The sequence below is a fragment of the Hyalella azteca genome, unplaced genomic scaffold (genome assembly GCF_000764305.2).
Source record: "Hyalella azteca isolate HAZT.00-mixed unplaced genomic scaffold, Hazt_2.0.2 contig3145, whole genome shotgun sequence".
In the NCBI taxonomy this organism is placed as follows: Eukaryota; Metazoa; Arthropoda; class Malacostraca; order Amphipoda; family Hyalellidae; genus Hyalella; species Hyalella azteca.
Window position 1 is genome coordinate 24,379 of NW_025933397.1, and position 27,402 is coordinate 51,780.

General features: G+C 40.3%; 1 protein-coding gene across 1 annotated transcript; it reads left to right on the forward strand.

Annotated features, from left to right (window-relative positions):
- The first annotated feature begins 3,407 nt into the window (after positions 1 to 3,407).
- On the forward strand, positions 3,408 to 27,392 carry LOC108668780. Its single transcript, XM_018156033.2, has 3 exons — positions 3,408 to 3,867; positions 18,757 to 18,813; positions 19,227 to 27,392. The coding sequence occupies exons 1-3, from the start codon at positions 3,823 to 3,825 to the stop codon at positions 25,194 to 25,196; spliced, it is 6,072 nt and encodes a 2,023-aa protein (XP_018011522.1). The 5' UTR covers positions 3,408 to 3,822; the 3' UTR covers positions 25,197 to 27,392.
- Positions 27,393 to 27,402: the final 10 nt, after the last annotated feature.

The following is a 27,402-nucleotide window of genomic DNA, read 5'->3' on the forward strand; positions in this document are numbered from 1 at the left end:
AAGTAGATTGAACGTTTAATAGCGTTGTCAAGAACTTATATTATCAGTCTGCTTCTATCGCAAGTTCGTAAGGAATTTAAAAGCAAAGAAAACGCCAAGAAAATTCACCATATCGATATTGAAAACGTTTCGGAGTCCAGCTCCATCATCAGTTCGACTAAACTAAAAATGAATAAAATCATTTTACAAGTCAAAATTCAAAGACAGACATAAACCTAAACACGACCTAACATTATATCGAAATAAGCAGGACTAGAATGGAACAACTTAGTCCTATGGGTACGACAAGAATATAAAAGCCTAGCGATTCACTATTTCCAGATTATATGAACTAAACGCATTACTGAGACACGGTTTTCGTTTGAAGATATGTACAGACTCCAAAATTCTGAAATCCGAGCAGCCAGAAATGGAACCGAGTATCCTGAAATCACTCTCAGATACAGCCACGTCGCACTGTTCAGCATGGAGGCGCACGGAAGAATGAGGAGACTCGGCGAGAGGCAAGTTAGAACGATAGCTCCTGCCACGGTGTTCAGAAACCCGGATGTAGAAGTTACGCGACGTCATTCCAACGTACGCAGGTGCAAAGCGTGCACAACGCTTGATCGCATCCGAGCAGGATTAACGTCCTTATACCTGAAGAAAGAACCAATTTCGAAATTATTTACCAGCAAAACATGCAAATTTATATTCGGGAAATATTTCAAACACAACATCTTTAGTTCTCTGGACTTAGTTTCAGACGCACTACCAAAATATGGTAGGGTGCAATAAATAATTTTCTTACTATCGCATTCAGTCACAGATTCAGAAAATTTGTTAGATAAGAAGCGTTTGATTTTACTATACACAAGGCACAATGGAAAACCATTAAGCTGAAATATATTACGAATGAAATCGAATTCCAAATGCATATCATGGAAAGTAGAACACACCCGGCCTATAGCCACAGTATATCAAAGTTTGAAGACTATTAAATTTGAAACGAAACGAGCAGAAGCTAAAGAAGCTCAAACCCAAGCCGGTAAATGTCGGTTTTCGATATACAGAAGTCTGAAAACGACCGCCACACTTAGTAACTTAGCAGTCGAGAAACGACGGGCAATTGTTGGATTCTAATTCCATAGTGAATTTTATTGAAGTATGTTTGAGGTTTAGATAATAATCAAAGAAAAGGCCCGCATGAGAGGGATGTTTGAAGATCAGAAAGGTATCATCAATATACCTATTATAAAAAATCGGTTTAAAATCAATGGGACAATCGGCCAACCAAGAAACTTCATGAAAGCACATGAAAATGTTGTCGAGTGTGGGACCAAGGGGAAGGCCCATTCCTAAGCCATTAACTTGCTTATAAAGTTTACCAGCGAAAATGAAAAAAGAGTTCATGACTGATAATTCCAAAATCTTTTTGAAAACATTGCGGTTAAGACCGATCACCAGATCATTCACATCCTTAAACAAAGAGTTGAGGCAGATTTAAACAGTTTCTGCAAGAGGAATATTATAGTGAACAAATTTTCCACATCGAATGAAGCCATAGTCTGCAGGTGCTGAACATCGGTAAAATCTTTCAAACGGTCAACAAAGGAGTACGTATTATCAACAGTAAACTGGTTAGTAGTTAGACAATTCGAAATGGTAACTAAAAATTTAGCTATGTTAAAGCTCGGGGTATTATACGCAGCAAAAATTGGTCGGAATTGAAATTTCGAAGCGAAATCAGGCTTATGAATTTTAGGAAGGCCGTACAATATGCCAGGGCACGAACCAGAAACGTGAAGTTTAGACAAAGTTTCGGAGGCAGGGGCGGAGGTATCTTTAAGTCTGCGAATGAAGTTATTAATTTGATCTTCAATTTTCAAAATGTTTTTAGAGATAGGGCTAGTGACTTCCACGAATTTCGAAGGATCAGAAATGAGAGCAAGCATACTGCTGGTGTATTGGTTACGGTCAACCAGAACCACGCCGCGACCTTTATCAGGCTTGCATTTAACTAGATCCTTATTCTTGGCTAGGTCCCTCAAAATAATTTTGAGGGATCTAGGGGGATTTTTTTTGATAATTTTGGAGTCTGTACATATCTTCAAACGAAAACCGTGTCTCAATAATGCGTTTAGTTCATATAATCTGGAAATAGTGAATCGCTAGGCTTTTATATTCTTGTCGTACCCATAGGACTAAGTTGTTCCATTCTAATCCTGCTTATTTCGATATAATGTTAGGTCGTGTTTAGGTTTATGTCTGTCTTTGAATTTTGACTTGTAAAATGATTTTTTAATTTTTAGTTTAGTCGAACTGATGATGGAACTGGGCTCCGAAACGTTTTCAATATCGATATGGTGAATTTTCTTGGCGTTTTCTTTGCTTTTAAATTCCTCGTTGTCAAAAAGTTTTGTACGTTAATTGGCTCGCAACCGTGGACCAAGTAAAACAATTTGCATGTCAATGCGCAGCACTTCCAAGCTTTATGCGGAAGCCCCGTCCATAACGCTCCGATCGCTCTGGGTGACCGGATGTCAGTGTTGCGCTTTATGTTAGAGGAGTATTGTTCTTTTAAGCCTCCTGCTATTACATTAGATGCGAACGACGTAGCTGGGTTATCATTCTAGAGTTGCGCCAACATAGAAGAATTTTTCCTTAAATATATTATTTCTGGATTATGTGGATACGCGAATACACCTCTGAAGAATTGAATCAGTTATTGACGCCGAGTGGCCTGGTAGCCAAACTTGTTATTATGTATCCATAACAACGCATCCGCTGGGTCACATGTTTGCATTACCTGCTTGACGACGTATCAGCGACGACAAATATGAGACAACTTGACATAATAATCTAGTACATCATTAGTTTAAGTCCCGGCCAGCTTTCATTGGCTAGAATCCTGGTTAAGTATTTTTAGTAGTGCTAATTGTAACCATATGATGGCTAGTAGTCAGTGAAGATTTTACATGTATTTTTTATCTTCAAATTTATATTTTCATAATATGAGTTGATTAATAATCTTCATTCTGTTGGAGTATACCCTTATCACATTAGTTATTGTTGTAGTAATCTACGTACAATCAACTACTGTGAGCTTTATTATTTTATTTATTTCTTAAATCCTTCACTTGTCCTTCAAGTACAGTGAAGCCTTGTCCCTGCCCTGACGACTTATGCAGCAGCGCAAGCAGCGGCCCCTCAGACAGAGGAGCCCAGTGACTGAATGCGGTGATAACCTACGCGAGTTCAGTGAAGTTCATGTGCAGGTTCTTCACATTGACTTATTTTACTATTTCTTTCCAGATTCTGGTATAAATAGTAGTGATAAATTAATTTAGTTTATTTTTGGTTGACTTACTCATGCTTTAATGAGCATTGGCATTTATGTAACTCAACCTTCATTCCTGAATTACATTCTTTCGGCTAAATTTTAGGATAGGACAGAAGAACATTTTAGCGATCAGTATCTTCAGTTTCGTTCTACCAGAGCCCAAATTGAAATTTACACCGTAAACGCTGTAAAATGTATTTCCCGGAGCTCGCAACTAAGGTGATTAATTAAAGTATGTATTTTGAGCAGCGCTATCTAGAAAGACCCGTTAATTAAACTGAATGCCGTGAACCAGCAGCTCTGACTGAGTGTATTACATTGCGCAGACATCACAGATCTGTCAGTGTGATCTCCCATCAAAACGATCTATTGTATACAGTGCTGTGTAGAGACTCCAGTACAATTAATAGCCGTGATATACGGCAGATAAGGATCCCATATATTGTGCAGACATCACAAATCTTTCAGTGTGATCTCCCAGCAAAGCGATCGCCTCCCAAATGAAGGTCGTCGAAGTCTTCATCTTGGCCGGCGCCATCTTGCCTGTAAGTTCTGTTAATTAAAGTGCACCGCAAGGCATTCCTCGGTCAGGTTAATATATGGAGTACCTATGAAGACGCCATCCTTAATAGGGTTCATAATTACGAAATCAAGAATTGCGTTATGAAGTTTCGACATCTTTTTATTGCACAAGCACCGTTTGATTTGTTACAGGCAGCATAATTCAACATGATTCTCAAAATAATGGTCAAGTTGAACTAACATCACTCAATGTTGGACTCGGTAGTATGTACAGTAATTTTCAATGTGGCATTTCCTCTTCGAATTTTCCTAAAAATATACATTTTTGCGGAATAATTTGAACGAGTTTGATAGAATTTGACTGTCTCGAGGTCGTTATATTTTAGTTTAATTCTGTTTTTACTGCATTGAACCTGTGTTTGAGTAAACGGGCGCTAAATGTGCAGAAACTTTTCTTTTGTGCCAGTGCATTGACTCATATGTGACTACAACACAGTATCGTTAAAATGGGAACCTATATTATAAAATGTAATACTTATTATATAGGTTTAGTAACTATTACTTATTACTTGATTTCATTGGAGTCCTATAAAAAAACGAAAATTCAGTAACTGGAACTGTATCATAACTATGATTAGCAATCATACGATGCACGTCTAGCACAACAACTTTAGAAAGAAGACAACATGAGTTGTGTTCTTCAACCAAATAATCGTTTCAACAGCACAACATAATTGCGGAATAGAAATATCTATCCGCAGAACACGATGCGCTTCTGCCTTTGTTTAATCGAATGTTGATATTGCAAGCTCAGCCATCTACACACTGTCCTCTAATCTTGAAAAAGTCGAGGAATTTTTCATCTATATTTCATACGTACAGTCCGACACGAAATAATATGATATGTATTGAAAACATCAATCTTACTACAAAACCGCAGGTGATGTGCCCCTATTGTTAGTAAGTTGTGAATATGTCATCTTATTTCAGAATTTACGGTGGAAGATGAAATGTGGAAAACGAACGATAAGGTTTGTTTAGTGAAGTCGAGCCTAAAGTATGTACTATAAATGCTGGGGCAAGGAGTTAGAATAGAATAGAAGTGTCGGCACTGAAGAAATAGGCCCATAGCCTGTTGCCGATTCTTGAATTTTTCGTGACTTGATTCACAAGGGATCCGGCCCGATCTTTCCATAACTGACGATTGATTGAGATAGCTGCTGGACTTATTGCCTGGTCCATAATTTGCTAGGCATTTTAAGCTGAGCGTCTACCCTAAAATTGAAAATTTTCACTTTTTTGGTTTTTATACTCATTTTAAAGCTGACATTCTGCCCTATCCAACGGTACCACTGCCATATCTGTACGTTGATTTATGATTTCACGACATTTTATTAAAGGGGGGCGGGTGGGGGAGTTCTTTAAGTAATTAAATAGGAACTAATTGATTAGAAAAAGCTGTTTTGTTAATTTTCTTTTCTACTTTTCTTTTAGTCTTGATGTAGTGATATGCAACCGAAACTATGCTTATCGTTATAGGGGTTTGCGACGACAAGTATTTATATTTATTTCACTACAACCGGTTATTTCGGTACCTATTTCTCTATCTCATGAATGACTTTTCTCTCGGTAGAGTTTTCAATAAACATTTTAAAATACTGTCAGGTTGGTTTTTCTCGTACCGAGTGGCTAAAAGGACGCGATGGAAGGTTCTCTACTGCTGGCAATGCGACTTAACAAGGAGAATGACACAACCATCAATCAACTTCATATACCAGAAAAGAAAAGTACCCTATATATGCCTAGATACAGGGCTAGGAACGGTGAGAATACGAGTACACAGGTTTACTTGTCGAAAGAGATCCTATTCTATAACAGCTGTTCATGGGACAACAGAAATTAGACAATATTACTAATAGACCCAGAATTATAAATTGAAACTAAATCAGCGATGTTAAACAAAGGTGGCTAAACGGCCCTGCTAGTATCTCAAATTTTCACAGATGTACATCACCGAGATCTGTAGAAGTGACCCAGTCCCTGACGAATCTGGCGGTGAAGTCCGGCGTGAACCCAGTTCTCCACAGTGGCTGGCTTCCAGATGCTTTCTTAGTAGCCAATTCGTAGACGTTGACTTCAGGAATGAACTATCTTCGTCGATAACGTAGTGCTAACTTAGTCTCCCTGAGCAGGACTTCGTCGAGTAGAATACGAGGACTTCTTCCCAATCATTGANGCAGGGCTTCGTCGAGTAGAATACGAGGACTTCTTCCCAATCATTGATTTCTTCGTTGACTTCAGGAATGAACTATCTTCGTCGATAACGTAGTGTTCAGATAACTTCCCTGAGCAGGACTTCGTCAATTAGAAAACGGCGTGCTAAAATATTCTCTTCTGAACGGACACTTTTTATCTCACACGCGGAGCTCTTTCCACAAATACGTCTATCTTTCGGCTAAGTCGTAGAACGCCGTCCAGTAGCTCTACACGCTTCTAACACCGGTACGGGACTGCCTCGCGGTGGCCCGCTCGCTCTTAAATACTCCCCCGGTCTCGCGCATGCGCGCTAGACGGCTCGAGCTCCACCCCCCCTAATTCAAAATTCGCTTCTAACCACCAATCCCTATTCTTATCTTATTTATACTTTATTCCTATTCCTAATCATCGTCGGTTTTAATAAATCTTTAACGGTTATAGTTATATTCTCCTATACTAATCATATGTGTACGATCCCTATTTATTCCTATTCCTAATCATCGTCGGTTTTAATAAATCTTTAACGGTTATAGTTATATTCTCCTATACTAATCATAATTAGCTGCTGAGCTCTTTAAATATAGTGTCTACTTGAGTTGTGCTGCAGTTACGTGTTTAGTCTCATCTTAAAGCTGACATTCTGGCCTATCCAACGGTACCATTACCATCTCCGTACGTTGATTTGTACGTTCACGACACTTCATGAAAGGGGGGCGGGGGGAGAGTTCTTTCAGTAATTACATAGGAGCTAATTCGCTGCCCAGAAATACAAATACAGTGTTTCTATGAGGTGTAGCTCAGTGTGCCTCCGGGCTTTGTAGGGATAGGTGCGCATGTAGTCGCTCCCACCATCCTTGAGTGGAATCAAGCTCCAGAAACGTTTAGTTTGGTATCTATGCTACATTGAGCGCCTATTGCAGTGCGCTCGGGACTTTGTCGCTCTCTCCTCAACATTCACACTTATTGTCACGGAAAACCTATCTCCTCCTAGAGTTTTGAAGCTACAACAATGAGACATATACCATTCGATTCGCAAAGAATAGATCTACAAAACGACCTAGCCGTTTTTTTAATTTCGTCATAGTTTGGATTTTATTCCTGAAAAAGGGGGGTGTAAAGGGGTAAAATCGAAAAATTTCCGAAAACTTTACGAAAAATGCTCCCACACCCGCAAAAATTAGAAATTCAAAAAACGGCTTGGTCGTTTTATAGATAAAGATTTTACGCATCGAATGATATGTGTCTCGATGTCGTAGCTTGAAAATCCTCGGAGGAGATAGATTTCAAAATCCCCCCTTTTTTGACCGTTTTCTATGAATTTCACGTTTTCTTTCATTTTTGTCGAAAAATTCACACGAGCAAAATGTGAGTTTTTTTTCCATTTTACATATGTGTACCAAGTTTCAGAGTGATCCGTTTGTAAATAGCTGAGATAATTTTTGGGGTAGACGCTCCCCTTAAGACTGAACATATGCTCTGCATAGCTTCGTCTAGTCTGTTCTTGAAGGCGTTCATACTCGGAGCGTCAACGATACTATCAGGGAGGCTGTTCCACATGTCGGTGACTCGAAGCGAGAAGAAATGTTGTCGCATGGATGTGTTACAACGCAGTTTTTTTAGTTTATAGCCGTGGCCCCTGGTGTTGGTTCTTGTTTCAAATTCTAGTAATCATTCTGGGACCTTGTATAGGCCATGAGTATACTTGTATGCTTCAATGAGTTCCCCACGCAAACGTCGATAACTGAGGCTTGGAAGCTTCATAATCTTTAATCTTTCCTCATAGGACTTGCTTTTCAAGCCCGAAATTATCCTTGTTGCACGTCTTTGAACACTCTCTATTAAATTTTTGTCCTTTTCAAGTTTCGGTGACCACACGACGTTTCCAAACTCTAGTTTCGGGTGCACGAGAGCAACAAACAACTGCTTCATCGCTTCTGCATCTAGGAACTCGAAAGAGCGTCTGATCAGTCCAAGTCGTTTATTGACTTTATTAACTTGACCTTCAATATGCTTAGAAATTTTCAACTCATTGTCGATTTCAACTCCTAAATCTTTTTCCATTGTCTACTTCGACATCATCACTCTGTCGTTGCAACCATGTCTTCTCATACTGTAATCATGCTGTTCATTATTCTTGCCAACTGCCAAGGTGGATTACTTTACATTTGTCAGCGTTAAAACGCAGCTGCCACTTATTAGCCCAGTCAACCAGCCTGTCAAGATCACCTTGTAACTGTACTTTTTGCGACGTATTCTTCACTGTATTATAAATTTTTGTGTCGTCAGCATACATCGAGCACACGCTAGACACAGCTTCTGGCAAATCGTTTATAACCGCAATGAATAAAACAGGCCCGAGAACGCTTCCTTGTGGCACGCCGCTGCGCACTGGAGCCCAGTCTGATAAGGACCCATTAATACTGACACGTTGTCGTCTCCCTACTAGAAAATCTATGAACCATTTAAGTACATTGCTGTCAATTCCCAAAGACTGCAATTTCCGCAACAGCCACTCATGTGGGACACTGTCAAATGCCTTGGCAAAATCGAGGTACACTGCATCTACTGGCTCCCTTTCGACCAGCAGGCGGGTCCTTTCGTTCAGAGTAGACAAGAGGTTAGTGGTGCAGGATCTCCCGGCAATAAAGCCATGTTGATAGACGATAGTCTGATAGGAGATTATTAGCAGTCAGATGATCTATCAATCGATCCCTCACAACAGATTCCATTACCTTGCAAACGACACTTGTCAAACTGACAGGGCGATAGTTGCCCGGGCAACTTTTGTCACCTTTTTTGAATAACGGTGTCACTTGAGCTTCTCTCCAGTCAGCCGGCAAGATCCCTTCGTTCAAAGCTTTTCGAAAAAATGACGTCAAAGGGCCGGCTAGGACAGTTGGCCGGCTAACTGTTTGAGTAATATGGGGTGGAAGCCGTCTGGTCCACATAACTTGTTTGGATTTACTGCGATAAGGCGCTTGAGAACCTCTTCTTCTTTTATTTCAAAACTTGTTAATTTAGAGCCGACTGGGCGCTCCTCAATAGCTGGAATACTGTTCAAGTCCTCTTCATTGAATACGCTACTGAAAAACTGATTAAGAACGTTAGCCTTGCCCTCATCAGAGGATATCTTTCGTTGATCTACTTTCAAATCAGAAATACCGTCCTTCATCTTGCACTTCGAGCTAGCGTACAAAAAGAAGGCTTTCGGGTTCTTTTTTTTTGCATTTATAGCAATATTTTTTTCGAGGGTTTTTACTGCGGTGCGACAGCTTCCTTTAGCTTGATTTCGAGCTCTTGCGTATAGGTTATAGTTAGCATCGCTACGAGTCTGTAAATAACGCTGGTAGGCTTCCTTTGTTTTCAGCTTAGCTAGAACTGTACTGTTCATCCACCGAGTCTTTTTGGCTCCACCAAGCTTAATTTTAGGTATACACGCATGAACTGCAGACATAACCGTGTCCTTGAGAAGTGACCATGACTCAGCCACATTCATATCCTTAATACTGTTCGAAACATTCACTGCATTCACTGCCTCACGGAGATTATCATAGTCGCCTTTCGCAAAATTCAAACGCTCACGCTTTCGAGGCGTCTTCTCTGTACAGCACTTTAGACTGAAAAACAATGATTGGTGATGGCTTTTGCCCAATGGAGCCTCGTGACGAAGCTCATCTAACATTGATTCGTCACTAGTAAACACCAGATCTAGAATATTGGGAGTCTGTTTACTTCTATAATGGGTTGGCTTTGTAACGTGCTGGACTAGGAAGGAGTCTCTCACAGACTCCATGAACAAGGATGCTGGGTGATTCTCATCCCTTGGAGAGGATCCATCTGTCCAGTATAGCAATGGATGATTAAAATCACCAACGATCAACGTGTATGACCTACGGACACAGCTGGGCAGCGCTACTTTGAAATGTAGCGGTGCTACCGCTACATGCTCTAAAAGTAGCGGGCGCTACCGCTACCGCTACACCCAGTAGATTGTAGCGAGCGCTACCGATACCACTACAGTAAAATGTAGCGCGCTACATTAGCCGCTACAATGGCGAAAATTATTAGAAATCTCTAAATATTTATTGTTCTGCTATTGGGATTTACTCATAAACATTTAATGTTTATAAAATATTTTCAAAACATATCAATGCAACTTCATTGCAATTAACCTAACCCAGTGATTCCCAAAGTGGGCGATATCGCCCCTTTAGGGGCGGTGGAAAGATTTTGGGGGCGGTAGAGAAGAAGAGGGCGGTAGGAGGGCAATAAGGGGGGCGGAAGTCTGAAGTTCGAACGTTTGTTTGACGATTTGTACACAACACGTGCGAGCTCATGACTCCCAGCGATGGTTTTGTCACCCATATCTGTTTTTTTAACCTCTCCTGGGTTTACGACTCGGACAAATTAACGGCCGGACTCGCGGCCGGTCTCACGGCCAATTTCCAAATTCTATGATCTAGGAATATCTCTCAAACTAATGAACTTAACTCGATGAATCTTGGTACACGTATTCATTAGGACCTAACGATAATGTTTTGCTCGTGAAAATTGTTTGAATTTTGCCATCGTTTGTTTTTGCCATTGTTATATGGCAATACGGGCCGAAATTCACAGTGATCAAGTAATTTCTTCCAAACTTCTGAACAGATTCGAACGAAATTTTGAATTTACAGTCCTAACTACCGAACGGTAATGTTTAGCTCATGAAAATTTTTTCGATCGTGCCTTCGTTCGCGAGTTTTTTTATTTCACCTTCATTCGTGATATAAACAGCAATACATGCTTAAATTCGCAGTATCAAGAAATTTTTTCTAAACTTCTGAACAGATTTGAACGAAACTTAGTATTTATATACGTACCTAACCTCAGCAACGGTTGTAAGCGCGACGGTGACGTCCGAACGCTCTTACTTCAGCGCCAGCCAGACAACCGAACTTAAACCGTGCAGGGAAGTGAACTTTGGTAGTCTGACGATTTATTGGTAACACAGGCACTGGTAAGAACACAAAATAAACTCGAAATGAACCCAAAAACCCAGCGGACGGCACCGACTGAATCTATTGTTCGTGGTAGTGAACTAATAGGATTCTGCAACAAAAATAATAAATAAACTTAAGATATGGCTATAATATTTAACTTGAAATATTCCTAACAAAATAATTACAATTCACAAATATTAGAGCACAAATTTAGATCTCACAGTATAAGTATTCACAAAAATCACGCACAAATTTACATGTCAATCAAACCACTTTTCACAAAAAAATTCACCAATAGTGAAGCTCAAAGTGCTTCACGACTAACAGAATGAAAGTGACGCGCTTCGGATGATCAGGCTGAACAGACTTTTTCTCTAAATGAAAATACTAGTAAAATCGATAGACAAAAACAATAAGGGAAGAAATGGGTACAAATTTAGCAGAACAAATACAAGAATAACTGTTGAATGATCGCAAAAAAAATGACAAGGAAAATCGCGGTACAAAAATTAGAGACGCAAGAGGCGCGGCTACATACTTCCCCACTAGCGCGATTGCCGGCATTATATTGTGGCATAAAACAGTTTATTTAGAATACGACACTTACTAAAAATATTCACGCGGTACAAAAATTCAAGATAACACAGAGTTAGAAAGAAATACGGGAAAATATAGATTTCACCTTACGATTAAACTTACACAAGGGTTCTATTATAACATTAGGCAAATCTAGCGAAACTTATAGGTGAAGTAACCGCCAAAGGAAAATTAATTTATTCAATATATTGCACATTAACGACCAAAACATACGAAATTCGGTAAAACTTAATCTAGAGAGTTATTTAACATATTTACACGATCATTTGGAACGTCGCTGAAGAGTCTTGGGTTGAACATTGGGCAAGTCATCAACTGAGCGCGTATGAGGTCGCAATGATTCGGGCTTAGGAGCACAAGAGGCTTCAGCCAAACGACAAGATCGACGTCTCAATGAGGTTAGGTTCTTCTGTATCTCGTCTTTCACTGACTGTAAGTACGAAGACATCCCGTCAACCTTAGACGACTCACCAACTGGATTGTCAACACCGGACAACGACACGATTTGAACGCACTCGTCAAGGAAATCACTCGCATGAGAAAGAGCAGCATCAGCAGCGACAAGGACACTCTCGACTGCGTCACCCATAAGTGCTACATTAACTTCAGCAAGTTCGCCAGTGGGCAGTGAGATCAAGAAGGCGGGCCGACTCGTCCACCGAACTATCTGACATGCTCCAAGTTTCATCGCACATGCTGAGTATTGCATGCGTTGGAAAAGACTCACGTTCGGCGTTAGCGCCGCTAGACAGTTCACTTATTCTAGGAAGGATGTCAGTTCTAGGTTCATTCTGCACATTTCCAACGGAATCATACGAACACCAAACTAAATCATCCGGTACCGTCGACCGCGTCTCGGCCTTTATTGATTCCCTAACTTCCTGAAGAGACTCCTCCGAATCAACGACAGATTTGGTATAACTCGAGGAATCAGTGGAGGTTTACCGGTCAAACGTAAATGGAACCTCTTGAAAACTCGTACCAACAGGATCCGTTCCAACACAGTCATGAAGAGACCCAAGCCCCTCGTAAACAATAGGCTGCACTTCCCCACAACATTCCACGTCTGGTGGCCTGATGGACACAACGCACGACGGTACCACGCTAGGAAAATAAATAGGTTGTTGGTCCGAAGGGTGAGGATCCGGCAATACAGTGCTATCCTCTTCGTCCAAACCGAGGGTTTGCTATGGTGGAGCTCTGAAGAGTCCCTCTTCTCTGCAGAGCTTAAAAGTTTAACTGTTGAGCTGTAGTACACTTGTTTCCGGCGTGGTTCCCAGAGCAGCGGGGACATTTCAGGAGAGCTTGTCTATGACGATATCTAGGACAGTCGTCCATCGCGTGCTTCAAGTCACCGCAAAATAAACAGGCTCCAAGGTGCTCCCAACATGTTTCCATTTCGTGACCTCTGCGGCCACACCAATGACACAGAGAAAAACGTCGAGCGCCGGCATACGACGGTGTCTGATGACGTGGGTGCGATGGAGCACCCGCATCGCGGCCTCCATCTGAAGACTGCCCGTGGTCCCTCTGTAGGTCAGGTTTTGAGCTGGCCGTCGATCCTCGGAACGGCTTTTCGCGGGCAGCGGACAGTTGATAACTAAAGCGCTTACTGCCGCCAACACGACGAGTTTTGTACCAATAAGATAAGAGTTTTTTCTTCATTTCGGGAAACTGCAGGCGACGACCACCGAGTGCCTCGTAGTAGTCCTTTAGGTCACTCGTTACAAATCTTGAAAGTTCTTGGGTGCAGTCGCGTGAGTTACCGTGGTATTTCGCGTAGAAATATCTCTCGAATTCCGTGAGGAAAGAGTGAAATGATAGCTTCTTGTCCGGCTGAAATGGCAACGGCTCCATAGGTTCGCGCTGAGCACGCAAAGAAGTCCGTCTACCACTGCGATGTCGCTGACTCGCATCACTGGAATCTCCGGAGTCTTCTTCTGAAGATATTCGCTGGCAACAGTCGGAAAATGTAATTTCTTCTGTGTCAGTCTTCCTCGCTATTCCCTTCTCCCCTGCTGATGGCGAACGAGGTGACGATGAGCGCAGAAAGTAATCCTCGTTTGGCCTAAGAGGCGAAAGCTCACGCACCACGTTCAGGGAAGGGTTGTGTTCCACACTTACTTCACGTACCGGCACATCCGCTGGGTCCTTATGATTGGTGTCAACTGCTGGACGTTCGATGCACAAACTGGATGCTGGCGTATATTTCCAATAATCTGAGTTGGATATTTGATTCAGATATTTCGCCCAAGCACCGTAAGTCCACATCGTAGACGTCCGAAGTTCAAAAATATCGGCTGTGCCGCACACCAAAGACGTTAAATGTGCACGGGACAGATTAAGTTGAGCACGCAAGGTAACGGTCGAGGAGCCTCTCCAGGGTGGAATAACTACCGCTCTAATATGATCGAGATCGTTCAGTAGGTTCATAGACGCTTGAACATTCAAAAGTCCACCGAGAAAATCACTCCTAACTTTAGGATGAATGAATTGCATTAGAAGAGACTGAAATTTCAAGATAGCACTCAAATCCACGGAACCTGAATCTCGCTTACATTCCAGTGCACAAATCTGCTCACGTGACGATCTCACACTTGCATCAGGCTGTGTACAATCCTGCTGCACGGATATGTCGTGGTTTCTGGCGCCGAACATATCCAGTAGATAGTAACGAATCCCGGACGAGCCCCCAAAATATGTAAGCGCGACGGTGACGTCCGAACGCTCTTACTTCAGCGCCAGCCAGAAGTCCTCCAAGTTCACTTCCCTGCACGGTTAAAGTTTGGTTGTCTGACTGGCGCTGACGTAAGAGCGGCAGGCATAGCAGTCGCGCTTACATATTTTATGTTTACAATTTTTTGGTTTGCCTTCGTTTGCGAGTTATACGGCAATACGTATAAGGCTCTTGGTTAAACCGGCCGGTAGAAAATCCGGTCGTTCCTCCTATATCTGTATAGCTCGCGAACGAAAGCAAAATAGAAAAATTGTCACGAGCTAAACATCTTCATTGATAGGTTAGGTATTTATATACAAAGTTTCCTTGAAATTTGTTCTGTAGTTTAAAAGAAATTTCTTGATCGCCGTGAATTAAAGTTTCAAATTACACGGCGATACGGGGCGAATATAAGAAAATGTGAAGTCAAGAATGACGGTGAAAAAAAAAACTCGCAAACGAAGGTAAAATCGAAAAAAACTTTATAAGCTAAAATATCACCGTTTGGTAGTTAGGAATGTATATTGAAAATTTCGCGCAAATCTGTTCAATAGTTTGGAAGAAATTCTTTGATCACTGCGAATTTCGGCCTGTTTCGCATTGTACACGTAACTCACGAATGAAGGTAAAATTTGAAATAATTACGAGCTAAACATCAAAGTTAGGTTCTGATAAATAGGTGTTTCAAGTTTCATAGAGCTGCGTTCATTAGTTTGGGAGATATTACTTGATAATTGAATTTGGAGATTTTTCGTGAGACCGGCCACGAATCCGGCCGTAAATTCGCTCGAGACGTCCTAGGTTTCTAGTGCTGAAACGGTTGAAACAGCTGAAAAGCATATTGTTTCACTAAATGGGTTCTATTTGTGAAATACACATTTGTGTTTAACTTTAACATTTATAACATTGTGTTTAACATTTAACATAACATAACATGCGCCCGAGTAACATCTCCGCATCATCGGCGAAATGTCCATTTTTTATGCGCGACGGTTCGCTCTTAAACGGCACGCGGCTGCGGCGCGTTTCATTGACTGACCGCGCGCGGCAGCGCCTCTATCATAGGCGCGACGTGCATGAAACTCCGGCGCAACTTACATGGCTGCCTCCGACTATTTAAAAAAAAACCTCGGCGGTATATCGCCGAGATTATTGCCTCTGCACTACCATACTGGATATGCATACACATTCATGTGAACGTGCATGCATTTCCAGCATGACAGTACAAGCAAAGAATCTCGGGATATACAGCCGAGGACATATTAAAATGATCAAATACTAATTTCCATAAAACATAAACAAAAGTAAGGTTTTGAATACAATGAAACGATTGGCAGCTGAAAAATGTATTGAAAAAAAACATTTAAAGGTCACAGCATCGAAGTGATAACCGCCCTGCTAACGTTTTATTTGAACTAGACTCTCAGGTCTCAGTTTAATGAGAGACTAATCAACACTTGGCGAGAATTGACCATCTGGTAACAAGTTGTCGGGAGTGTGCAACTGTGAACGTGTCAAATGGTGACAGGAGCGGTGTTGAAGATGACTGCACACTGCGACAATTGGGGGAACTGGATGCCAAAGAGGAACATTCAAACATGAGTGGTGGCGTGCAGTTAATTATGCATGTGCGAAACATTCTAACAGACTAACACATTCATCCGTGCCAATTGGTCTATCGAACTGATTTGCAAGAGTCTATAAAATTCTTTCTACAGTGCTTGTGAAGAATAGATCAAATGCTATCGTCGAAATTTTAGTAGGAACTTGTGACCTTCCTAACATTGCCATATTCAATGGAAAGTTCGGAAATTTATGCTCTAATATAATGCAATTCTTCTAAAATCACCAAATTCACATTACTTCGATTTCATTCTGGTACCAAACCCAACGATACAACGAAAAACAAGCATTTAATTACAATGAACCAGTAACTTGATTACTTACGGAGTTGAACTTGAGACTATAGGATTTCTATCCGTGTTTGTACGCGTTTCTCTTGCAGCGACATGGTGACTGCTTGACTGGTGAAGACTAAGCCTAACCATACAGTTGAACTTGAGTGACCTGGCATTTCCACACAAGGATCCAGCTTTCTCGATGAGATAGAAATTAAAACCTGAAGTATATAGACACGAGCAGCTAAAATAACATGATCATGTCAGCATATACCTAGAGTTAAAAATTTCCATTACTGCCAGTTACGGAATCTTCTAAGCGAAGTAGAATGCCGGCATTATGGCGACGCTAGGTTCCCGTAATGCCGGTAGCCCTGGCGTGTTTCTCAATGAACTCCACTTGCAGAACCATTGTACAGAAAAACGAATACATTTCTAGTAAAGTTCAACTTTTAAAATCTATAATTTTCAAGTCGAATACTTCACAAGTTCACTTTTCCCACTACTATTACAGGATTGCAATAAGCAACGTTCGTCGCTCACGTGTGGTCATCACTACTACAACTTTTGAACTAACGCCGGATGCAGCGCAGCCCACCGGGCAGCTGCGTCAATTCAAACTCGAACGTACATGTAACTTCGTGTAAGCTACTCACTGCCTCAAGCTGCGTCACGTTAAACAGGAATAATATTTAAATATTTAAAGAGGCTAGCAACAAATTTTGCCCTGCGAACATGATAAAGTAACTATGAGGAAGAAGAACCGTAAAGCATTGACCAGGTTTTGTCATCGAGGTTGTTTAAACTAATGACTAAATTTTTTTTAATTCGTTCAAAAAGTAGTGAGATGACTGATCAGAGTTATGTACGCTGTGTATGACACTCACGCCCAGTAACCGCCATTGAATAAAACGATTTTAATTCACTGAAGGAATTATTTGAACCTCAACACGATATGATACAATTGTGAAACTCACCTGAAAATCTTACATTTTTTTAGATCTTTTTTGAATAACTGAAGGTACATTGTTTAATGCCTGTGATCAAGCAATGCACTGTAATCACAATATCAAGCAGTTTCAACCCAACTCATAGCGACCTGAACATTTAATCATATGCATATAGGCCCTGAATGCATAACCGAAAGTTCATCTGTTGCTTTTTCTGCCAATTAACAGCTTACGTATTATTTATGTGTGTTATATGACATGAATTATAAATTTATCTCTTGGAGCTGCAAGCATTACTTTTCTACTGCCACGTACTTATCAAGTATTTTCCTGCTCTTGCACCTCTTAATCATATTTCCATGCCTTCAAGCACCCTGAGGTTTTTGAAGATAGCCAAATAAATCCAGATATTTTTGTCCTATAATTAATGTAATTATTATCTTACAACACGTAAGCTTAAAAAATTGGTACAATCAATTCTCATTTCGTTCCATCATATGCCTTGACAAACGTACGCATGAACGTACATACATCAACGCAGAATGAGCATTTAGTCGAACTGTAAGCATTCAAATCATTTAAATTGATTATGAACTGAGCTCACATTCTTTTTGTCAGATAGAAGAAGTATTCCATTTAACAAGAAAATGACAGTGTTCTGAGATATCTAAAATGCAATGTCTCTGTGTAAACATCGGTATACGATATCATCAACGGTCTTTTGTTCAACAGGAGTGAATGTCAAAGTTCAAGTTTAGGTTCGAACACCAACTTACGCAAGTACGTTTTCGATTGAGGAATCGATTATATATATATATATATAGCAGCCGAAACATGGTCGTAAGTAGCAGGTGGCCCCTCGTTTGTAAACAACCTTAAAGTCTCGCGCAAATTATCGCCGATGGTCGCAAAGCGGCCCGTCCATCGCCTCCCGCCGACGAGTGTAATATCGCCGAGATTTAAGAGAAGCGGCAATCTGCCGTTGTGCGCTCATAATCGCCCTCCACGCCGATGAACAACCGCGCCACGGCCTTAAATTTTAACTGGGTAGTAGCGGCCGCCCACCTCAGCATATAATTGTATGTTACTATAATTGCAGCTCTATTTTTGATTAAATGAGTGTACTGAAAAAATTTTCTGCGATTATTTGGGCGTTCAACAGGAGACAGAAATTGTAATTAGATTATTGATGCAGCTAATTCATGAGAATTTAGAAAAAATTATATTTTCGTAACTCACTGTCATCTTCATATATATCTATTTTCTTCTTCATATCTTCTTGCACTTCTGAATGATTAATAAAAACCAATTCCTTTGATTAAAATCCCATAAATTACAATTATTTTTCAACTCATTTTGCAAATTCCATAATTAATCAACATACGCGCGATTCCACCTCGTTTGCAATCATAATTATTCCCCCACCCCCAAATTAATTACTGATATTTAGTAATGCGTGCACGAAATGCATCTTAAATAACAAACAAATTTAACTTTTATTTTATTTGTACAGGTTCTGACGCTGGAAGGCAGCCAGGTGGCCACGAAAACTTACGTTAATGTACGAACTGTGAGTATTGCAAAGTAATCAGGGTAGGAAACTGTAAATTAATGAGAAGGCGATAATTACCCTTTAGCAATCATGGTTTTAACATCAAATTTATTTATTCAACATGATATTTTCCTTGAAATTATTTGCAGTTTTTAGCCGCATGAGATACTTATTGCATTTACCGTATGAAAAATTTGTTGCAGTAACATTTAAAAGGTAAAATACTTGACTAGCGTAGTATTATTTTGGCATGAAATTTGAGGCAATCTTGAGAATTTTTTTCAATATTTTATCAGTTTTTAGCGACACATCGGTAAGCAATTAAATGTCATTCAGAATAATGATTCAGTTGGGTAATAAGCTTAAGAGCAGTTAGAGTACCGCCTGTTATAACAAACAAGTTCCTGGTCATCAGTCCAACTCGTCCTCAGGGTGTGGTGGTGATGCCTGGGCTGGAGTCTCAGGCCTCCGACCCTCCGATGCAAGGCGCGCAGATGAGGAGCAGCTCTTCTTCTTCAGCTCGTCCACCGAGATCTGACATTCAACGCCAGTCTTCATCCTCTGCAACTGCCCTTCTCCTGAGTATGGGGACAACATCTTTTTCCAGCGCAAAAAACTCTCAACAGGTGACGATAAATCCCAACAGATACAAACAACCCGCCTTCAAGGGTTTGAAGGAAAAGAAAAGAAAAAGCCCCGTTAAGCCTCCAAAAGTAGAAAGCATTAACCATTCTGTCATGCGCATGGATATGAAAACAGGGTCCACTTCCGACGAGAGTAAAGGTAGACGCTATCGTCGTTACACTTTGGAGTCAACCTCCACTAACAATAGTGAGATTAGCAGGACATTTCAACTTTTAGACGAAGGGGAAGAGAAAATCCAGTTAAGTGAACGATACAGGAATATAACTTTAATATTAGGGAATACAGGAGCCGGAAAGAGTACGTTTCTTCAGTGGTTCGCTGGGGACAATGACAAGTTGATAGCAAAAGAAATAAGGGCGGGAACCGGAGAGTACCTCATTGATGATGACGATAGAATCGGCAATTCGACAATAAAGTCCAAGACAATTTTTCCAGAGTTAGTAGTTCACTCTGAAATGGATGATGCTTATTATGATTGCCCTGGATTTAGTGACACGAGAAGTTTTAGCATGGAAATTGCCACAACCTATTTTATAAAAAAAGTGGCAGATTTTGCTGAGCGAGTTAAATTGGTCTTTGTTGTTAGTTATCCTTCGGTTAGAAAGGGTGTAGATAGACAAGATTTCATGAAATTACTCAGACATGCTACTGATCTTATTAATGATATTGATAAATTTCGACATAGCATAGCCATTATGGTAACAAAAGTTGATAACATGCTTATTAAAGTTGGTAGTGACTATAGTTTAGTGCCAGATGAGGTCGTTATTGGGACCATCGGCGACTTTCTAGAGGAGGTCAAGCAGGGGCTCGTGGAGCGATTAGGCGGTGTGAGTGTTCACGATGAACGAAAGAAATTTTATGTGCAAGCATTAAAGTTTGTGAACACTTTATTAATCAAGGATGGTGAACAGTTTTTGAGGATTGGCATGTTTAGAAGACCAGATGGGCCTGGCCCACTGAGTAATATTACGCTTTTGCAACAGGGGAAAGAGCATGTAGGAAAAATAGTGAATGAAAACCTCGTATTTGTTACAACGAGCGCTGGAGATTTTGGTTATACGATATCTGATACGTCCAAGGTGGATATTGGCGAGCTCATAGAAGGAATTAACAACAATGTCTGGTCAAATCTTCGAACATTCTCAGCGCTCATGCAGGATTATTATCTTCATGTAGTAGAGGAAATGCGTGGCAAGATACGCTCTTTTTCTACCGCTACCGAGGCTGATGATGTAGATCCATCGCATGCTCATTCATTTTTTCAGGATTTTTATTCCGGGCATACTCTCACAACAAAATTAATGGAGGAATTTAATAATATAACACCAGACCAGTTGGCTGAAAAGATCAACAATAGCTTCCCTAACATAGGTACAGATGGATTTGCTCAGGCTATGCTAATTATTGCACAACAAGGGAAGTATTTCGAATTTTTGCAGGTGGTGAGTGGTAGCGTAAAGAGAACTAGGGCATGGGGTGACTTGTTGCAGCCCGTTGCGTCCTATATCTCTGACTCCAAAGAGGGCATTCACAAGGATATCAATGATGCCGCAACGAAAATAATTTATCAACAGCAAACTAACATATCAAGTATCGCGAATAAAATTAAGGAATATTACCAGGGCCAAATACGTTCTACGGAAATTCAGCAATTACTAATTGAATTAGGTACAGGTTACACTTCCATCCTGACTTTAAAAGAAGAAATGGAACGTTCAACCACGCTGGTAACATTGTCAAGGAAGTTGCGAGAGATCTTCTCCTGTGCTGATATCTATAGAATCAGTCGCTATATGCACAATTTATTTGATTTGGAAAAACACCTGACGTTTTTACAAAGTATAAGCGATAAAAGATTAGACACGCAGTTAGCGTCTCAATTGGTAACTCCGCTCCATGAAGCAGCAACCTATATCAAGGAATCATATGGATGGTATGAATTCTTGTACAACTTGTACGAAAAATTGTCAACATATGACGTACAAGCACATAGAAGTAGATACAACGTAGCCAATATTGCTGACTGGGGGCAAGAAGGTAAACGTCAAGGAATCTCTATTACGCATCACAACTTCAGACATTTCTTGGTTATGTTAAAACCATTTGATGTGATTGGACATAAAGACATAGAAAATATAACGGTCGATGATTTGCGCGTCAAGGAATTGAGCCTAGTTACGAATCTGACGATGAAAAGATTTCAAGCATCATGCCAATCAAATAAACTCACTATAAAAGGAGATTCCATCAAATTTAGTGAAGCAATATTAGAAATTGCGAATTGTAAATGCAACACCGTTGAAATATTTGCTCTGAACAAAATATTTATTGACGAAAATTTAAATAAAATAGGGGAAAAGCTCAAACTTACCATGATAGCCCCGACATGGGAGGTAATAGGTAAAAGAGTTATAAACTTAAGTGGAGCTGACGGTCAGCTGCATAATTCCACGAAGGCAAGGAACGGCAGCACAGACTGGGAGAATTACAGTCCTCGTGGAGCTGACGGTATGCCAGGCTTCCACGGTGGGCCGGCTGGCAGTTTTTTTGGCATTGGCACAACATTTAATAATGGGAATATGTTAACTATTACTGCTAGTGGTGGAAATGGTGGAAGTGGTCAGCATGGCGGCGATGGGGAAGATGGTCGTGAAGGGAATTCTCCCTTAAGAAGTTTTCGCAATTCTAGGTCAGAATGCGCCTGCTGGGATGTATGTACTCGTAATAATAGTTGGTTTTTTACACCTGTGATGACACAGTCGGTTTTTTGCGACTGTGGCGCCAATAACTGTGTTCACAACTGTGATGAAGAAAGCCGGGTAGAGATGTCTACAATTTTTTGTCTCAGTCTAATGTACACAATTCGCATTGAAGGTGAAGATGGCACAAATGGTGGAGATGGTGGGGATGGAGGACCAAAAGGACTCGGGGGTAAATCAGGTGATATTAAGATAGTTACGTTGGGTGGTGATTCAAGAATAACAAGCATTAATAATGATGGGAGAGATGGAATATCAGGCAGAGGTGGTCAAGGAGGAGCTGGTGGAAAGCGTGGGAATTCCCTAAAAGTGAAGTGCAGAGCCTCTTACTGCTTTTTCATTCCAAAATACAGTTTCCTAGATGAAGAAGAAATAAATGGCGGATACACTCTTCCTGGAAGGAATGGAAGGGATGGAGATAATAGGACAAATATTCAAAGCCCAGAACCAGCAGCCATCATTGATTTTAAAGCGGAGATTATCAACGACTATAAAAATTATGCGAGAGAAAACCTCCAAGTTGATCGTGGTGGCCTCATTAGGAAAAATGATCTCATCCAATTTTTCAGTGAATTGGACATTAGTAGTGATGTTAAACGCTTGTATGATACGTCAGGATTCTTAAGGGAGCTTCGAGGCTTAGAAAGACAATTTCATCTATTACAAGAGAAAGATTTGATATTCTTTTATGAATCATTATTAGATAGGATCAATGCATATGCAAATGATTTTACAACTAAAGAAATATTGAAAGAACATAATAAGACGCTCGCCTATGTGTATACAGCTGTTTTGAGTAAGCTTTATGATTTGAAAAGCGATTCAGACGCAACTTTGATCATAGATATAAAGGGATATTTTGATATAGTGAAGACTAATATGAACGCCTTGGCAAAATTACAAGAAAAATATAATAAGGTGAGCATATTAAACGATTTTAGGGATCAATATAAAGTCGATATCGACAAAAAAATGGAAGAATTTAAGCGTTTCATCGTAGAAGAGATTACACCTGCCATAGATCAAATGCACGAGCAGATAGATGATAAAGTGGACCTGCTACTGTCTGAAATTAAAGAACTGCAAAAAGAGGCTGACAACAAGAGGGTTGAGTTACTCAAGAAGAAGAAGGATTTAGAACATGCATTAGTTCTTTCTGACCTGTTTGGTAATTTAAAAAGTGTATGGCAAGTAGCAGATATGTTGGGAACTGTTGGAGAGGCACTGAAGGGGCTCATAGGAGCCTTAACTTCGGTATCGGACGCTTTTGTTTCAGGCAATCAGACCGCGCAACAACATCCACCATCTTTGCCTTTGCGTGTTACGGCTGACCTCCGGCTGTTGGAAGCTCAAGTCAAAAGTACCAAGGACAAACAACTGACGAAGAACAATCAAATATTAGATTACATAGGTCATGAAATCACTTCAAATGCATTGCTGAATGACATACGAGAAAGCCTACACAAAATTAAAAGGGGTCAATTTCCAATTCGTGATGCTAATGGAGCACCAAATCTCAAACAGTTTTCAGGGGAGCTTATGGTCAAAATCAAGAAGTTACTATTAACGAAAGAAAACGAACTGAGGACTAATACAACAATCGATGAAGAAAATGCAGCACAGGCATTAGGGGCCATAGCTAAAGTTCGTCAGTTGATCCAGATTAGTGAAGTGAGCACTGACACGTATGTCAAAAACAAGGATGATCAGGCGAAACTTGATGCGCTGAGCAACGCTATCCAACAGGCAGAAGAAGAGCACAAGAGGCTTAAGCAATATGAAAATAGAATTGAAAGTACATTAGCACCAACCTTAGAAAATATGGATGAATATTTCAACGAAATAGACAGCAAGCTGGTTACAAAATCTCAAGTTGCGCTTGACGTAAACAAATGGCAGGTTCAGAGCGTGCTCAGAGACATAAAATTATCCGTGCATCAGTTAACCAAAGAATTCCAAGTAGGTGAAGATTTAAAGCGTTGCATTGAAAAGTTGGAAGAATCTATGACCACTTTAATCCAGATATATGATCGCATCCATGAGTACCAGGATCAACAAAACTTAGCCAACTATATTGCAGCCGTCGCCGCTTACCATGGTCCTGATGATGTTGATCAAGTTGAATTAGAAATAGTCATTAGGTCTAACCTTATACTGAAGCAATACAAAACAGCTGTTAATGCATTCAAGCAGTGGGTGTTCCCGTTTGCTGGTCTTTATCTAGAAAGGTTTGTGTTTCCATCCCATCTTGAGTTTAATTATGGCAATATTGAAGATTTGGCTACAAAGGCCATAGAACAAATAGAATATATAAAAGCCCGAATAGATGAATATATGACCATCAGGATATTTTATAGCCATCACGATTCTTCCCATTCGTTTTTCGTATGGAGAAATGAGGACCACAAAATGGAGATAAGCAAGCTATTGTCTGGCGAAGCAATAGTAGTTAAAGCTGACATAAAAGGCAGTGCACCAGACAAAGATGCCATTAAGTTCAATTTACTAGAAATCAACCTCAAAGTAACTAATGCGACCAGGCAGCTGGAGCTAAACGATAAACTTAGAAGCTTCAAGGTTAGTGCTACCCACTTTGGTAATTCATATTATAGGTATGATGATAAGTTGTACGTTATAGGCAGTCTTAGCCAGAACATCGAATATTCATTTGAAAAAGACGTTAATGGAGTACCAATACATAGGAATCAGGTGTATAATAAAATCAAAGCAGGTGATTCCATGCTAAGTCCATATGCTATGTGGAAAATTCAGTTAGTACAACTCAATCATGCGATACCTTTCAATCAACTAGTGATGTATAGAGATGAAGCTGACTTGGAGTTAGTAGGTAGCGGTTGGTATGTTACCAATAGCGCTGGCATGCCAAACCTGAATGTCGAGAAGTACTATAGAGCAGATGATGCTTTGTTCTTCATTGACTATGATATGTACGATCCATACGAGCTCCTCGAATTAGGCGACAATGACACATAATGTTTCCCATTTTTACGATATGACATTATCCCATTATTATATGATAATTTTTTCCCATTTTTTGAAGGTTTGACCTTAGACAAGGACCTATCAGTGCTGCGTTTGCTCTATCCTCGTGCTGTTGGTAAGAAAGTGCCAATATTTGGAAAATATGACCCGTCTACTTTTCTGAATGTGCGCTGGGACTTTGCTACATATCTTTGCAAGGTTGACAAGATTGACCTCGGGAGTCTACTGCTTGTATAAAAATGACGGTTCCTGACAGCATTATGATTTACCCAACACTGACGTGTCACTAAAATAAAAAGCGGGCGTGCCAGGGTAGGGCAGCAACTTGCAGTGCCCCGAATACCGCGCGATTGAGGCTAGGGCAGCAACTTATAGTGGGCCGAGTATCGCCTGAGCCCGACTAGGACAGCAACTTATATAGTGGGCCGAGTATCGCATGAGCCAGGCTAGAACAACAACTTGTATTGACCGTGTACCGCACGAGCCAGGCAATGGCAGCATCGTAGTGACCTAAGTACCGCGCGAGCCTGGCTAGTACAGCAACTTGAAGTGACCCAAGTACCGCGCGAGGCAAGCTAGGGGGGCAACGCGGTGAAGTGACCCGAGTACCGCGCCAACCAGGCTATGGCAGCAACTTGGAGTGGCCCGGGGCCATACTTTCAAAACTCGCTAAGTGAACGTAAGTACTTACACTCTATTTTCTTGCTTATGATTGGTGAACTTTGCTCGGAAGGCCGTCAATGATTGGCTGATGAACTTACGATCTCTTAACTTTTTTTGAAAGCATAGGCCCCGATCAGTACCGCGCGGGCAAGGCTAGGGCAGCAAATTTTGTGAGCCCGAGTGCCGCGCAAATCATTAATTGATGAACTGATTTCATTTGAAGGTGATGTTACTGATGATTGTGTCATTTGTCGCACCGATTAATAGAATTCTAGCGATTAACATGACTTAATGCTGATAATTGTAAAAGATAGACTAGGGCCCTCAAGTATAGACATAGATGATATTCTAGCTTCATTTTAATTGCTTTATTATTGAATATGTATTCAACAATGAATGTAATCGTTTGTGTCCGTATAGTTAAAAATTTGAACCGTAACCTAAGCTGTTTGTAAGATATTTTTTTAATATACTTAGTTGGATCGTTGTACTTTTGCGGCTGGGACATTGCGCAAGCGTATAATGACTACTTGAGAGCCACAGGTGAAAACGATATCGTGATGTCTTCTTCATTTCTTGAACTAAAGGGGGTGATTTTAAAAGTAACCTTGTTCAAACTTTCCTCTTGAGGCGATACATTTGAATATTATGAACGTGTTAATAATTGTTGTGTAATAATAATTAGATGATAATTTATTAAGCTGCAGACCAATGAAGATCTCCAGCTTTATTTTGGATTTGATGAAGACTACGGAGACGGAAAGTATGTCGTGACTTGGTCGTAAGGAACGTTCATTTATATTTCAATGTGGTTGATGTTATGAAGTACATATAATCTTACATACATGTATTTGTCAAAGTTTTTGTGTGTGTTTAAACTTTATGCCTAGCCCCACATAACTTAGGCCTGTTCGGGCGCGTATCCACATGTACTAATCATGTCGCGATATTACCAGAAGCTTGTTGGAGAATAATAATTAAGAAATTGAGAAACTTTGGGGAAATATGATCAAAAACTGAAATTCGATTTTTGAACTGATATATCATAATTTAAATTAAAAATAATAATTTGATTTAATTTATATAATTTAATTTTTACAATTTTGAAATGAGAGTCTATATAGTGCAATATCCACGTTCAAAGCAGGGAAAACAAACAACGTTGTGCCGCTCTGGATTTGTCAGCCTAAGTATTGCATGGATGCATGAATAGAATATATTGTTAGAAAGGCTGGTCATTGTTAAAATGTAAATTCTTGTCAATATCATTATTATTCCATTGCTTTTGCTCACAGAATCTGTCTCTCGGACGATCATGATTGTGCATTCGCGGCTTGACTGATAGATAGTTTTTGATAGAGGGATAGTTTCTGTAACTTATAGGGTTCTCCCGAATTGTTTCTATTTCTACTTATTCTATTCAACTTTATAGACTGTTGATAACCGCAATAACGAAATTTAATTGGTGTTTCTTCCTATATACAACGATAACATAATTCGGTGTTTAAAGAAAAAAATATATATTGTTTGTTAA